This window comes from Mugil cephalus, chromosome 8 (assembly GCF_022458985.1).
Source record: "Mugil cephalus isolate CIBA_MC_2020 chromosome 8, CIBA_Mcephalus_1.1, whole genome shotgun sequence".
Lineage (NCBI taxonomy): Eukaryota > Metazoa > Chordata > Actinopteri > Mugiliformes > Mugilidae > Mugil > Mugil cephalus.
Genome location: NC_061777.1, coordinates 13,958,070 through 13,973,366, shown reverse-complemented (window position 1 = coordinate 13,973,366; position 15,297 = coordinate 13,958,070). Strand labels below are relative to the sequence as shown.

General features: G+C 42.4%; 1 protein-coding gene across 2 annotated transcripts; it reads right to left on the bottom strand.

Moving 5' to 3' along the window:
• Positions 1 to 2,726: 2,726 nt before the first annotated feature.
• Positions 2,727 to 14,457, bottom strand: trpv4 (transient receptor potential cation channel, subfamily V, member 4). 2 transcript variants are annotated; one of them, XM_047591873.1, is made up of 17 exons: positions 14,188 to 14,457; positions 12,927 to 13,002; positions 11,879 to 12,336; positions 11,134 to 11,309; positions 10,192 to 10,344; positions 9,297 to 9,437; positions 7,620 to 7,918; positions 7,314 to 7,493; positions 7,036 to 7,197; positions 6,095 to 6,187; positions 5,897 to 5,970; positions 5,385 to 5,550; positions 5,215 to 5,281; positions 4,698 to 5,002; positions 4,358 to 4,485; positions 4,143 to 4,264; positions 2,727 to 4,018 (listed from the first exon to the last, which is right to left on the bottom strand). In XM_047591873.1, exons 2-17 carry the CDS (start codon positions 12,933 to 12,935, stop codon positions 3,918 to 3,920), a joined length of 2,634 nt encoding a protein of 877 aa, XP_047447829.1. In that variant the 5' UTR covers positions 12,936 to 13,002; positions 14,188 to 14,457; the 3' UTR covers positions 2,727 to 3,917. The 2 variants fall into 2 exon arrangements, with proteins under 2 accessions (XP_047447829.1, XP_047447830.1); XM_047591874.1 differs by having other exon boundaries at positions 7,036 to 7,194; positions 14,188 to 14,456.
• Positions 14,458 to 15,297: the final 840 nt, after the last annotated feature.

Here is a 15,297-nt window from a genome sequence, read left to right as displayed (position 1 = left end):
AAGCATATTAGGCTTAGGATTCACTTTGCACCTCACCACCATATGCTGGCCTCTACAATCCTGTTGTTCATTTGACCTTTTTCACCTTTACAGGAGTTCAGTTCTTAGACTTTATGAAGCATGTGGGATTTTTTTTTCTTTTTTTCTTCGTGCTGTCACTGGAAACAACCTCTTCTCAGGGGAACAAACAAAGAAAAAAATGGCGCTGTAGAATTTTAAAATGTGGGAATGACTGACATTTTCCAGGATGATGGTTCAGAGATATTGCTCTTAAGCAGAGGCAAAAGCAAGTCACTTTACACCTAATTTATCTAAGCCGCCGGGACGAAGTCTCCTCCTTTGCTGGAAACTGAAGCTACAATGGAATCGCAGACGTGTCAAATGGCTGTTTAAAACATAAACCAGATCTGCAGCCAGTCTAAATATTTAACAAAATATATACCTTCGAGAACTCAATATTGACACTCTCCTTCTCCCGTCTCTCGTCACTCTCAACCTCTCCACCCACCTAAAACATCAGATAAGCCGTAGACTGATGAGGCAGCCGCCTCCACCAGAGCGTGTGGTACTGGGAGGCTGCACACTGATTTCATACACGCTCGCTCAGACAGAAAAAGAGCTCTGTGGAGCAGAAATGCTTCTCTTATTAGCAAAACTCATTCACCTGCACGCCACATTGAGTCCCTGGCAATTTCACAATAAATCATGAGAGATGCCTACGGAGGCCGGGCAGCGGGCTGAGACTCTGCCACGGCCGTGCCCTCGCCTGTCAGTTTAGACACTCTGAATCATTTCGGGTTCAGCAGCCTCGTTTCATCTTAGATGAACTGAAAGGTCATCTCACACTCCACCTAACCAATACGTCTGTGGCTCCTCATCTCCCAGTGCTTCCAGTGATTGCTCATTCCATTTAGAAATACCACACCTTGGTGACATATTTTCACCGAGCGTCGTGGAAGGAATGTCAAGGAATTATTTCAAAGAAGAGAATTAGCCCTGACAGTCGAGGGAAAAAGGCGCTCCAGGAGTTTCTCCTAATGTCTGAGCCCGACTGTATCTTTCCATGCAGAGGTTCATTAGCAATGATTTATCCACCTCTTTTTGCAATGGAAGCCGAAGCTGTGATTATGAGTTTTCGTTCTCTGCGTCTGCGGCCGCTGGACCTCATGCAGACAATGGATGTTGTAGTTGAAGCCATCAGACAGTCTGAAGTGTTGCTTAGTGAATAAAGAATGAGTTGGCCCGAGTCCAGTCCGGTATCCGCTTGAGACTCATCTGCCTTAACACCTTAAAGCTCAACTGGCTGGACAATAGCTGAACAATTTGTGCTGCCAATATCTAAGCTAGTTAGTTTACTTAAGACCTTCTGGCTTAGACTGTCAACTTTCCCTTATGTGCGGTTACTAAATGAGGGCCGTTACAACATGATCCTGTTTGGCTGTCGCTCGGGTTTGTTGAGACACATTTTGTGGCAGCGAAGCACACACATGCTGCAACCAAGTGAGCCATTTTGTTAACAGCTCACACTTCCTGTGCAAGTGTGTGGTTCCAGAGTTGCTGACAGTGACACTTGCAGGACCGAGCCCTGCCCTACTTAACAGGCTGCAGGGAGGAGGGCAGGCCAAGTTGTCAGCAGCACTAGGTGCTCACTGCTTAGATAAACCTGGAGGATTAGTGGCCCAGTTAAAGTTGGGGCAAAGAGGATTAGCCTCTTCTCCGAGGTGGCGAGAGATTCCCTGTGTCCTTCAGCGCTGCTGGCCTTGGAGAGGGAGGAGAGGAGAGGGGGAGGAAGGGAGGAGGAGGATGGGGAGGTGAGCCGTGGGGGCCTAGTTATCGCGAGTGTGAATCACTACGGCAACATTTTAAAAGAGGAAAAGGAAAGGTGAGGCATAATGATGAAAGGTGAAAAGCAATGAACCGGTGCATAAATAGTTGCCAGCTTGTGGTTTCGTTAGGGTGGCGAAAGCCCATAATTACCAGCCAGGTGTTGCAGAGAGGTCAATAAGACGTGAGGTCCACTAGAAAAATAGATTTCAGACGTGGATGGTATTCTTCTTCTACTTTAACCTTTTGTACTAATAACAGCTACCAATTAAATTATTTACATCTGTGATTAAGAAATATATTTGTGCCCTAGAGGAACTGCAGGAGACGTGGCGAACACTTATCTTCCTCAACTGGGATGTCTACGTGCAGTTCATAGAGGAGTTTAGACCTCTGCTGCCACCAGCAGACCAGAGGAGGTACTACAAGTGATGAAGACGGGGAAAACCAGTGAGCTCAGAATTACTGCTTTATGTCAGTTTTTGAAAATGAGTTATTATTATTAGATTAATTCGGAAGGTGAATGCATGTTTTGAAAGGAAGCAAAATCCATGGAAGCTTTATACCAAAAAAATAATAATAAAAATATTTATCCAGTGTGTAGATTTGAATTTTAGTCGCCATCTCTTCTTAAAACACTAATAGAAAAACAATAAAAGAAAACATTAGGCAAAAACAAAATATAATGAAAGAATGAAAGAAAGAAGAATGAAAGAGGTTGCTATTTTCAGCACAACCCGGAATACATTTTATTATTTCTGCTGTCATAAATTCTTTTTGCTCATTAATGGCTGAGATCTACAAATACAAATCATTTAAAAATAGCAAATTGACTTTTTATTTTCCTCTACTGACAAAAAGATTCATATATCTATGCATGAATTGAAAGACGGACAACGGCATTGTTTATCAAATACAGTGTTTACTGTTCTGTGCAGCAACGTACACACAATATAAAAATGCAAAGACACATATCAGGAATGTAAACAAAGTGAACAATGACCTGTGACCTTCAACTGTAATGAAATAGCGAAAAAGAACTGTACGGTCTATCTCCTCCGAATTGAAGCCCGTTGTGTAGCACAATGACACAAGCACATGCAGTAGATGCACATTTAGAAAAAACAAAAAAAAAAATGCTGTATAGGGCAAGGGGCCAATTGCAATGAAAACACTGCAGCAAATAGAGGGAAGTACATAATGGCAAGGACTGAGAGTTGATTATGCAAATAGCCCAGCTGCAAAGGAACAATAACTCTGCAAATTCAAAGACAAACCATAACACGGGAGGCTATTGTCTCGCATTTGCATATTTGCTTGACAACTATAACCTGCTCATCATGCCCATCTTGTTCAGAATAATGTCTTTGTGTTCATATAATAATGCACACATCAGAGGACTGGCATAGTGCATTGTTTCAGTTCAAGTGAAAGCTGAGCTTGCAGTCTCAGCCTGACACTTTCAAAAGTTTTGACACTAATTAATATAATATGGAAAATATATTACATAAAATACATAAAGCCTTTTTCTATATGCAGAAGCCGTGCCGCCTGAAAGATAAAACATTCAAATCAGCATAAATCAGCAAATAAAATCAGATTTCTATGCTATAAGTCTATAAATATTTATAGGACTATGCAAGACATATCTCCCATTGAGATGATATCTGTGGATTTCTAATATAAGCTTTTGTTTACACTGCCACTTCAACAATACAGTAATGACGCTAATGCTAAACTGTTAGGAAAGCCATGATTCTGCTTTTTGCAACAACATAATGACCCTGGAAATTATGAAATATTATGACTCTCTTCCCTGAGTGACGTCTGGAATGCAGATTTACAGTACATTTTATAATAGGTTTTCTGTTCCTGTGTGACGAGTTCAAAACAAATAAGTACAACCCATCATGTAATTATTGCAGTTTTGCTGTCATATTTATTCTGGTCCATTGTTAACTGTATTTAATGTGTCCATATGAGTAATTGTGTGCAAATGAGGACTCTTATTGGCCAAATGTTCCCCTTCAGAGTGATCTCAGTGATGCTGATTCTCTTGTCTTTTGAAGACAAGTGCAGCCCATCTGCAGGCATCAGTGCCTGGACGTCAGCGGCTCCATCTCTACCACCAGATCTTGGGGCCGAGATCCCTTGCTCAACTCCACTGCCCGCGGGACCACCGTCGACCAGCGATCTGAGGAGCATGAGAAAAAAAAATCATTTCTTTTGTCTGCATGAATAAATGAAAGTGTGGTCCACATGAATATATATTGTATTTATCTATGCATTTAATCATGAGAGCACAGCGAGAGTCGCACCTCTCCTCAAGCCTCTGACACTTTGCGGCAGCCCGTTGGCTTGGCTCGTCTCACTCTTGCCCGGATCCTCGCTGATTATCGCCAGGTTTTGGTTCCAGTGACACCAGTTAACCTCGTCCACCCTGATATAACGAGGCACCATTGGGACAGACAGTTCTTTGAAGTGTCACTGGCGACGTTGAGTGGCAGCGATTGTGACAAAGCATGCAAAGTACCTGAAGCACCAGCGTCGATCCGGTGTGCCATCGCAGTTCTTCCCCACGGTTACCATCTCCCCAGCTCGAAAGGACTTGCGAAGGCAGACTGGGAACGAGCGCTCGATGTCCAGGATGGTCGTGGCCCACTGTAAGTACACATCAAGTAAGCAGCAGAAACCAATAGAAATTTGTAACCACATGAGAATAATTGCAAATGTTAGCAATGGTGAGGTTAGTTTATGCAGCGCCGCCTCACAGCGAAGCTAGAACACCTCATCTTATTAGTCTGAATCCAAACATGAGCATTAAATCAGACTGAATGCTAATGTTTAAAAATGACCACAGACCACCAGGTCACCTGAAGCTTCCAGATCTTCTTGCTCTCCTTGGACACCTGTCCCACCGTCTCCCCCATCAAGGCGATCAACATGTTGAGCAGCAGCACGAAGGTGAGAATGATGTAAGTAACTAAGAGGATGAGAAATACTGCTGGATACTGTGCACTGTAGATCATGTCCAGTTCTCCCATCCCAATGGTCAGCTTGAAAAGGTCCAGCAGGAAAGTACTGAAAGTGTCCGGGTCCCTGCACTTGGGGTAAGTGGGACATTCCCCTTCACACTCTGAGCCCGGGGGAGGGCACACTGTCAGCAGGGACACCAAGGCTGCAGGGTGGAAATAAAGGAGGATGGGTTATGTGTTGGTGAGCACTTTTAGGAATGGTTCAATATGAGAAGCTAATTTAATTTCATGTTTATTGAATATGCAGCTACAGGCAGTAGAAGGTTGTCTGCGCATAAAGGCTGAATGGAGTCAATTTTCAATTTAATGTCTGGGACTAGGCTGGTAGACCAGAATAAACATCCTTTTAGCATACCTGATGCATATCCAATCATGAAGAGCACGTAGACCAGCAGAAATCTGAAAAGGTCTTTGAAAAGAATCTGAGAAACAGAAACCAAAAAAAAAAAAAAAGGTGTGATGTACCAACACATTTGAGCTTATGTATGATTGCTTTGATTTTTCTCTCCGTTTTCATTTTCTAACCTTCTGTATCATGATGCTGTAGGTACCGGTGAGCTTCAGGCCTCGTGTGAAGTACAGCGTGTTCATCCAGCCCAGGACGAGTGCAAACACCATCACAGAGACATAGGCCTTGATGCCAGACAGGTAGAGGGCAGCTGTGACTATAATCAGTACAGAGTAGATGAAACTAAAGAGGAGAGAATAACTAAGTCAGTGATTCAGTCATACAGAAGTGATAAATGAGGACAGGGAAGATGTGATTGCAGGCATTTGGCATTTTAAAAAGTATGTGGACATCACAGCTAATGATTTAAATCAACATGGTTCAGGGAAGTGCCCGACATCCTCTGATCTTTGTTTGGATCACGGATTTAATTAAGGATTGAAGCTGTAAAACATGCCAGAGAGGATGCCGGCAAAATAATTAGATGACTCAGTTAAGAGGATGCGAAAATGTGCCTCGGGTTATCGTCAGCAAAGGATGAAGCAGAGGTGAGGGTGAGGGGCTGCAAGGACAGAGGACGGAGACTTACTACAGCAGCTGAAAGGATCCATCAATAAATAAAGACTTCACCCCGGGGCACTTTTTCAGGAAGAGATCCTTAATCTGCAAAGAACAGGGGAAACATTACCACAGTGACACAACTACACTGTGTTGGTGCAAGAGACTCGGGGAAAGGCAGCTTTGTTCTGATCGAACCATCACAAGGACTCAGAGCGTGCCGACTTACATTTGTGAGGAAGAAGAAGATTCCTGATGCCAATGTAACAATCTCTCCTGCCATCCGCCAGTAGTCGGAGGATGTGGTGTACGGGTGCGGTGGCTAGAAGGAAGAAAGGCAAAACCTAAAGATGACTTATTGTTTCACTAGGCAATAAATCAATGGATACACAAAACACACCTTATGGAAATATTTTATGAGGCAGGAAGCTGATGCTCTCATAGAAGTATAAGGTCTTGCCGAAGGTTAGATGATGAGATTGCTGTCGATCTAAAATCCATCAGAATAAAGATTGAGCCAGCAGCTGGATCTTAGCATAAAATCCCTTTTTAAAAAACACAATTTGTCACACTTTACACGTTTTGCATACACAAGTGTATGAGGAAAAATGTAGGGGTGAATGTTTATTCTTGCTGTTTGCACCTGCAAATCTTTATGCTAATCGGAGATAACTGGCAGCTGCCTGTAGCTTCATATTTAGCATACGCACATACGAGAGTGGCTTCAATCTTCTCATGAACCTCTTGGCAAGGAAGCAGTTTCAAACAATGTATATGTTATTTTAATACGAAGCGTTTTTAAGGCCAAGGACCCCCAAACTAATGGGAGGATTAAGTAGGAACCCCCTACCTACTATATGTGTTCTATATTAAACTCAGCCCAGTGCTAAATATACAGTATGACAGTATGATTATTATTATTTTGGATCCAGTATTAAGTTATTTAAATAATACACAGGTTTAAATATTAATTTTTTATTTTGAACATGTGCAACAGTAGGGTGGGGGTAACGTCTTCTGACTGCATTTATCTCTTTACTAAAATACGTTGGATTTGTATTAATGTGTATTTAAAGAAATTTTAATTATATTTATTTATTTATTTATTCAAGACCTATGCAGTAGATTGTCTCCTAATACATTTATGTGGTGTCTTAATTATTCACCCACCGTTCCCTGTGTCGGGTGGTAATAAGCCACGACGGTGAAGATGATCATGGTGATGAGGTAGGAAACCACGCTGATGTAAAAAGAGACAGCAGCAAACTTCTGCCATTTGGCCCTCAGCAGCTCATTGATGGGCTCCACCGCCAGCATCTCATGACGGTTCTGCTAAAACAGTCTCAAGAAATACTGATCTTTGTACACACCTTTACATTTTCAACATTTTAACTTGTCTTTTTTTTGACAACATTTGATTCCAGCTGTTGCAGAGAAGGTTTATTCACCTCATTGCGACTGTTGTAGACAAGGATCTCCAGCACTGACGGCTCCTCTCCACAGGTATCCAGAGAAGACAGGTCATAGAGGGAGGAATACACCGGTCCATAAGCCCAGTCCTTAAACTTACGTGACAGGTGACGAGCTTCCTCGTGTTTGATCTCACGTCGGATGATGTGCTGAAAAACCTGGAGGTACATGGAAAAGCCAACCGTCTGATCTTTGATTTTGGACTTTAGAGTGTTAAAGTAAAGATCTATCACTAAAGTGGGAAATTCTGCTGTAATTGGACTTATGACTGTAAACGTATCTACCCCTATCTTGCCCAGTTTGGCGGCCATCATGAGCGGCGACATGCCATCGTTGTTGAGCACCGTCTCCAGGCTGCAGTCTGGGTAAAGCTTGGCACTCTTGATTAGCAGAAGGTCGTACATCTTTGTGAGGAAGCGGGTGTTGTCCTTGGTGTTGTCTGCAATGTGCACCAGCGCGTGCAGCACCGTGTTTCCGCGCGAATCCTGGCGTCGCAGGTCGGCCTTCTTGTGTGGATTCTCTGTCAGGTAGTGAACTATGTCAGGCTGGTTAGTGCACGCAGCCAGAGACAGAGGCAGCTCACCTGAGCGAACACAGAGGGAGAGACACAGAGACAGAGAGAGGTCTCGCTTTATGCTGAAATTGCAGAGAGATTAGGATAACTGCATTTCAGATTAAAAATAAGCAAATCAACAGGAGGGTTAATTAAGAAGTGTAGCTGGCGTCTGTATGTTTTCACAAAGCATACTAAACATGGCTCAAAGATCTGACTTAAATCCCCGCTATGAAAGCAGCACAATTAGCAGTTGTTTGAGGGAGGGGCGCGATGGGGCCAGAGTGCCAAAAGCAGCTGCTGAAAATGAGCCGTTGCCATGGGTGACAGATTACTTTGTCACCTCGCATAGAAACGCTCCTCTTCATGGATTTGCACGGGTGCATGCAGAGTGTTAACGTGAGCCTAAATCCCATTAGCCATCAGCCCTGCCAGGTTCCTGTTCACCTCACTGCAAAGCTCCGCGGCAAATTACTCACACTGTGCCCGGACACGCTGGGATTTAGGAATGACAACCATGCTAAGTGCAAATAGAAATCATCTCCTCTGCGATGAGTAAGGAAGATGAGGCTTGATTTTAATCAAATAAATGTTTTTTAAATTTGGGTTAGGTTAGGAAAAATAAATAAATAAAACAAAGCCGACAGCTGTCCATATCCACCTTTTAACATTTTGGGAGTAATATTTAAATCAATTACACGCTGCATGTGTCACCAAAAGATACAAATGAGATATAAATAAATAGATGTTCATACTTTTTCTGGGTTCATTACTGTAAGGTGACAGCAGAGCAGACGCCAGCAGAGGGCAGTGTTGAGTTTATTTCCTCGCATACAGACAGAGGATGTTTACTTTTCTATATAACACAGACACCTTTCACTGGACGCACTTCTTGAACGTATAACATAACGCTTGTGTTTTCATGTGTTTTTGGAGCATTGCAGATGACGACTTCTCGTACGATACTTCAAAAAACATTTGCCTTTAAGGTGGAGTTCACCATCAGACCACAGCACTATCCAAACCGTACTAGTCCTGCCAAAGCTTGCCATATAAAAAACAAAAAGTAAAAGGGTGGGGTGTAATGTCACTTCTTTTTTTCCATGGCAACAGAGGTTCATTTGCCAGAAAAATGTGCCACGTTTTAATTATTTAATCTTGGCGGCGGCTGTCAAGTACATTACTAAACACGGGTGTCATTTCTGCGTCATAAAAAGTCGGAACAAGCAAACCAGTGAGAGTGGAAATTGAATTTGCGACCAGCGAAGCCATAAAAACCTCAGACACATTACATCATTTTTAACATATGAGGCAGAAAATGCAGCAACAGCTTTTCCAGGACTTGTTTTGTAATACGTTTTGCTGGAAATGGAAATTCAGAAGTTTATGGTCTGACAAAGGTCATTACCAAAGTAGAAGTAGCCTCCCTCATCTCTGGGCTGGAAGAAGCGTCCCCTCGCCTGGGCATGAACGTCGGCCCCCTGCTCCACCAGCAGCTCCACGTACTGCTTAGAGCGTCGCTCGATGGCAATGTGGAGCGCGGTCTGGCCTGACGACGCAACACAGAAGCATTGTTACTACTGAAGGTATTTCTCTCTGAATTGAAAACATACACACCAGCAAGAATGTGTTGCTCAAGAAGAAGTAGCAAATTTAGGTGCATGGAACTGATTATGTTGACGGGCATTATGAAATGGAAAAGAAAAACAACAGTTACACAAGAGAAGCATTGTCAGCTCCTGCTATTTGCCTTTTTTTTTCTTCTTTTTTTTTTTTTAAAGAAAACTATGTTGATTTAATGAAAGTTAAAAAAAGAACTAAAAGTCAGTCAAGGCTGCATTCATGTACCAGTGAGTGTATGGGCTCAAACCCATGAAAACTGTGTCTTTAAATATTTTACGTTGTCACATAAAAAGGCCTAAAAAAAGCTGTTAGAGGTTAGGTAAACAGGTAAACATGGAGCAGACAGTATCGTCACACTTTGTCTTAAAACGTGTTACAAGGTGGGAGAGGCTATATACTGTCTCTAGTAAAGTAAGGGATGAAACCCAAATAAATGAGGCCTGGATACTGTCATTCACTGGGTCGTAAATTGCCACTGTAAACACACATACATGGTGTATATACATTCCTTTTCCCCCTTTGCCTTGTTAATATACGCTCAACAGGGCTCTGTCTCTGCCATCCTCCACAAATGCAGCAACAGTGTTGTATAAAACTGCAGAACTTCAGATGAAACCCTTGTTACCTTGAGTTTTTTTTTTTTTCACCTGCATGTTGTCATTGCTGGCTTGTTTTCATACCTCTGTAGTAGAAATCCCTGAAGGGTGTATTTATGAACTCTCTGAGGTTTCCGGTCTTCTCTGCGATGTCCACCAGCAGTGGGATGGTGTCATTCTGGCCGCCATAAAGGTTCAACAGAGCTTTAGGCAGACACGTCTTACCGGTGGATGGCTCTTTGAGAGAGAGAGAGAGAGAAAAAAAGACAATAAAAGAAAGATGTTTTATTGAGTCTGGACAGTTTCTTTTTCTTTGTTTAGTCCTGCATTAGTGTCAAACTATAATTCTTTAACCATTCAAGCCGCCCCCGCCCTATCAGATGAACTCTTCCATCATCACTGAGGTCATTGTGAAGTGATTATATTGATGATGCAACTTTAATTCATATCCACAGCCCTGTCATGAGTATGTCTTGGATTACTTTGCCTGGGGGATAGTGTCTTATAAAATGACTTCCTGTTGTTCCTCTTAGTGTGCTGTGAATGAGTACACTATTTTATACAGTTTCGGAAATTGATGCATGCAAACAAGTATCTGAGCTTCGGACCAGCAAAAGGTTAAAAACTGAGTTCAAGCGAGCTCTTCACTATTATTAGCCACTCTGTTACTAAAAAAAAAAAAAAGCAAACAACCAAAGAGCCGAAGTCTCCTCCTTAACTCTCACGGAGTCAGCAGTTTGCTGTGATTTCTCTCTGCTCCTTGTCATAAGCTTGAAAAAACTTCTCACACAGGAAACTTTCTTCGGGCTCGCCTATCAGTGGGACAAAGACTCACATCACCCCACCTTTTCCATCTCACATCCGCAGCCAAAAACAGACGAGAGGAAAAGGGGGGCAGGGGAGTAAAAAAAGGGTCAAAGATAAAGTAACCACAGGATAAGGAGTTTCTGGTTTAGAGCACAGGCAGATTCATGATGTCAGGATGAGGCTTGGATTATCTGCGTCTCAAACCCCTCTCTGTCTTACCTCTGAACTCCTCATCGGTTAACCTCTTTTCCTGACTTTGCAGGTACTCCAACAGGCCCTCGAGGGATTCGGGGTCTCCACGTGACACACACTCAAAGAGCAGAGAGCGGTTGAATATTTTCATCACTTTTGGCGCGTCCGAGCTCTGGTCATCATCGCAAGACACCTCAGCTTTGCTAAGACGACAAAGAAGCACGACTCAATATCTTATGACACGTTGAGCTTCAATGTGAGAGGGTTTAAGAGGAAATCACGTTGAATCCATTTTAATATTTTCATTAGCAAACAAAAAACAAAAAAAACAAATGAGGAGCCAAAGGTGTGTGTGAAGAACAAGCCATCTTTTAAGGAATCACCCATACTTCTCATATGAACAGGGCTCTGTGTGTTTGGGACAGGTAGGGCAGCCAGGAACAGGCAGCGGACCTAAATATTACCTCAACGGCTGCAGACGAACCAACAACATGTTCTCTGTTAGGACGGGGAATGGGCTGAATGAGGGAGTGCTTCGCCCACAGCATGTATGCGTGTTTGTGTGTGTGCCTCTTCATGTGGCCAACCTCTGAGTACAGAGTGTTAGTTGAAGGAGGTTTTTGTTTTCATGAGTACATTTTTCCAAACCTGCCCTCTTATCCATGGAAAAAAAAAAAAAAAAAAAAAAGACAGTAAAGCGAGCCCCTGAACCGAGATGTGAAAAGGGACACACAATTAATACATCGTGAAAACACAGTGAGGCCCTTCTCACCCTCTTGGGAGCTTCTTCCTGCGTCTCTTCTGGTTGCTAGTGTTTCTGTAGGTACCATAGTCAAAGAGAGAGTCCATGGGGGCTTTCTTCGCGCCTGGAGCCACATTCGACTCGTATATGGTAGATTCCAGTAAGTCCATTGGCGTGGAAATGCCCTTCTTGAAAGCACCCTGGAACTTCATCCGTAGGTTCTGTCTGCTGTCCGCGGGCTGCCCGGGCTGAGCCGCCTCCAGGGCCGGGTCCTGACTTGTGTCCTGAGCGGACGGGGAGCCGTCCTCGCTCTCAAACAGGTGCGACAGCTCAGACAGAGGGAAGGCCGCGTCCGCCTGCAACGGCGTGGCCACATCGCCCACCCCATTTCCCGAGTCCACAGACGGAGAAGCTCTGGCAGAGACTGAGCCGAGGGTGTCGGCCTTGGACAAGGCTTGGTGGCACCTTCTGAAGAGAGTGGAACGGCCCTGAAATAAAAACCACAATAACATATTCTGACTGAGCTGCATGGATTTTAGAAGAGAAGTGTTGTATTAAAATAAAAAATGACTTAAACAGTGGAATTCAATCAGACATTATAATAGCATGAAATATAAATCCTCCCCTTTACACAGTTCACAACTCAAACTGCTGGCTTAAGAAATCTCATTATTTTTGACAACTCTCATTCATTTCAATATTCATATACATATACCAAGAGAGAAAGATACTGTTAATTTTAGTGGGCATGATCAGTTTCCAGGTTACATGAGGAAGCGCAATATACAAATGAGAAATGTCAGATCAGGCTGGAAGAAGTCACCAACATGTCAGCTTCCTTGTTTACGAACAGGAAACTCAGGTCGGTAATATGCAGTTAGCATAATTTTAACTAAGATTTTCAAAACAGCAGCATGAACCGAAGAACATGGTTCAGCTAAGATCATTTTGCATCTGGCAGACTTAAAAAACAGCAACACTCAGCGTTATTCGTGGAAAGTTGTGTTTTACGACCACAAAGCGACCCCAGTCTCAACAATATTTCAAAGGACACATTTAACATTTAAGCGCTCTGTACCTCATTCATCCCTTTTGTCACAGTGATGTGCGAAATTCCTCTTCAGGGGAAACTGGGGATGAAGCATGTGGGTGCTCTGTAGAATAATAATAATAATAAAAAAAATAGAGCATGTGAAAGGGAGAAAAAAAAATGTGACACAACAGGAATTGTGTAGTTTAAGGATGGACTCTGGAAGGATTGGCGCCGAAACGGACATGAGTCCAGACTCTCAATTGTCCAGAGGGACATGTGTTCTATAGCAGGACGAACCACCTGTCTCTTTATCACAAGAAAACACACATATCACTCTGCTTCTCAATGCTCAAAAACATACGCTTTACTGCAACTTATCTCACAAGAAACTGCCTATGACATGAACTTCCTTTCACACTATGGACTTTGTGTGTGTGTGTGTGTGTGTGTGTGTGTGTGTGTGTGTGTGTGTGTGTGTTCCACACACTGACATCTATCTAAGCGGGACTGTGCTGCAAAGGAGCAACACAAACAGGGGCGCTGGGGTCCAACTCATGGGGTAGGAATGACTCACAACACCGATGTTGATGTACAGGATTATCATGCCTTTACACTTCAGTGGGCATTTGATAAGTGAAAAGTTGGAGGAACAAAGACAGGCTGCCCTTGGCAAACTGTTATAATAGAGTAGGACCAAGGCATTACATTATTTAGTGGAGGTGTCTGAGGGAAGAGAGAATCCACTATTACCCATTACACATGCCAGACTGATACAATGGAATCATAAAATATCAAGTATCACATATTATCCACTTACTGGGTCAGGATGTGTCAATCTACTCAGGAAAAAGTTTCTCAGTATAAGTGACTCTAATGTCCTCTCAGAGAAGAAGAACTTCCTGCTCTGCCACTGTTGATGTGACATTATCCAGAGCAAGAGAAGCTGAAAGCCCTGACTGGAGCCAACTGGCTGCTGGGAGTAAAAGTGTAGTATAAAAAAAATAAATAAATAAAAAATAAATTAAAAAACTAGTAAAAAACTAGTAAAAAAAAAAAAAAGAAAAAAAAGGAAAACATAAATAAATAAATAATGACTAAAGTGATAGGCACTAATGGTAAAACGAAAATACAAATACGAATAAATACAAACTATTTTACGTGGACACAAAATCAAAAGATAAGAAAAATGAACGATATAATAACATGTATATGTTTTTTAAGGTGTAACAACTCTTAAAAAGTAAAGAAATGGAGTTTCTCTCATTCATTGCTCAAGAGGCAAACGGTAAGAAAAGGCGTCACTTACCTTTTTCTGAAGGATGATCCTGTTTCTCCTTTTCTTGGAAATGACTCTCATCCGCAGCTTTATTCCATAGTTTAAAACTTTTCCCCCGGTGAGTGCTCTTTGGTTGTTTCTTCAGCATTAGTGTTGCTCCACCCGGCTGAAAGTGACTTAACTAGACTACACCGTTTCGCCTGACGCTGGCAGAACAACGGATGCCTTCACAGATTTTTGGGTGGGACATAGTGGCCCACACACTACCTTGCCTCAAACTTGGAGCGAACGCGGAAGTATGTGATGCAATGTCACCCTATCACCGCTAGGGGCTATAGGAATCCTGCAAGAGAGAGTCATTGAACCAGGTGTTCTCTGAAGACTGTGGCTCATTCCTGGAAATAAAAAAAAACAAGTAAGTACAGTTTACATGTCAGTACAACACAGAGTGGCATAAACATCATTCCTTTCTTTTCCTCAACATTACCTATAGAGGAGAGTTTATAGCAAACTGAGATGTTTCACAAAAAATTCTGCTCTCATCCAACCTGAGTTAAAAGATTTTTGGAAGTTTCTTGGTTTTCCATTCAGTGTGTCCTTTATGGACGAGTGCACTGCTGAACGAACATGACCTCCTTTTACCTTGGCAGTTTAACAAACAGTAATCCACCCCTCAAATATTCACAATCCCTTCAGTGGAGTTAATGTCGTTTCTCAAATGAGGGTGTGGCAAACAAGTCAAAGGGAAACATACAGAAACAGACACACAATATGAATATGTACCATGTTCTAACAGTGACCAAATCAAGGAATAAGTTAATTTCTTTGTGTTTATCTATAGCTGTTTCTGTGTAAAATGTCAACTAGTTTATGTCACTGAGGTCAGAAAATGCATAAATAAAGGTGTAAATAAGCTCAGTGCATCTGTAAAAGTATCTAGCAATAAACATTTTTATTTTCAAGTCTGCATTATAACTTTCTGCAAGAAGGAACATAACAGAATCAACAGTTAATCGATAAAAAAGTTGATTCAGCCACCGACCGTAATCATTTTTACTGAAGCAGCACTTCAGTGTCACAGAGACGATTGTTTTCACAGGTTGATGTACTAATATCTTTCATCCAGAACAATAAATTAGG

Coding starts and splice junctions, on each gene's coding strand:
- trpv4 (XM_047591873.1), bottom strand. Junction 11,310..11,878: donor AGGAAGAAGCTCCCAAGAGG/GTGAGAAGGGCC, acceptor TTGTCGTCTTAG/CAAAGCTGAGGTGTCTTGCG. Junction 9,438..10,191: donor CAGGGATTTCTACTACAGAG/GTATGAAAACAA, acceptor TTGCGTCGTCAG/GCCAGACCGCGCTCCACATT.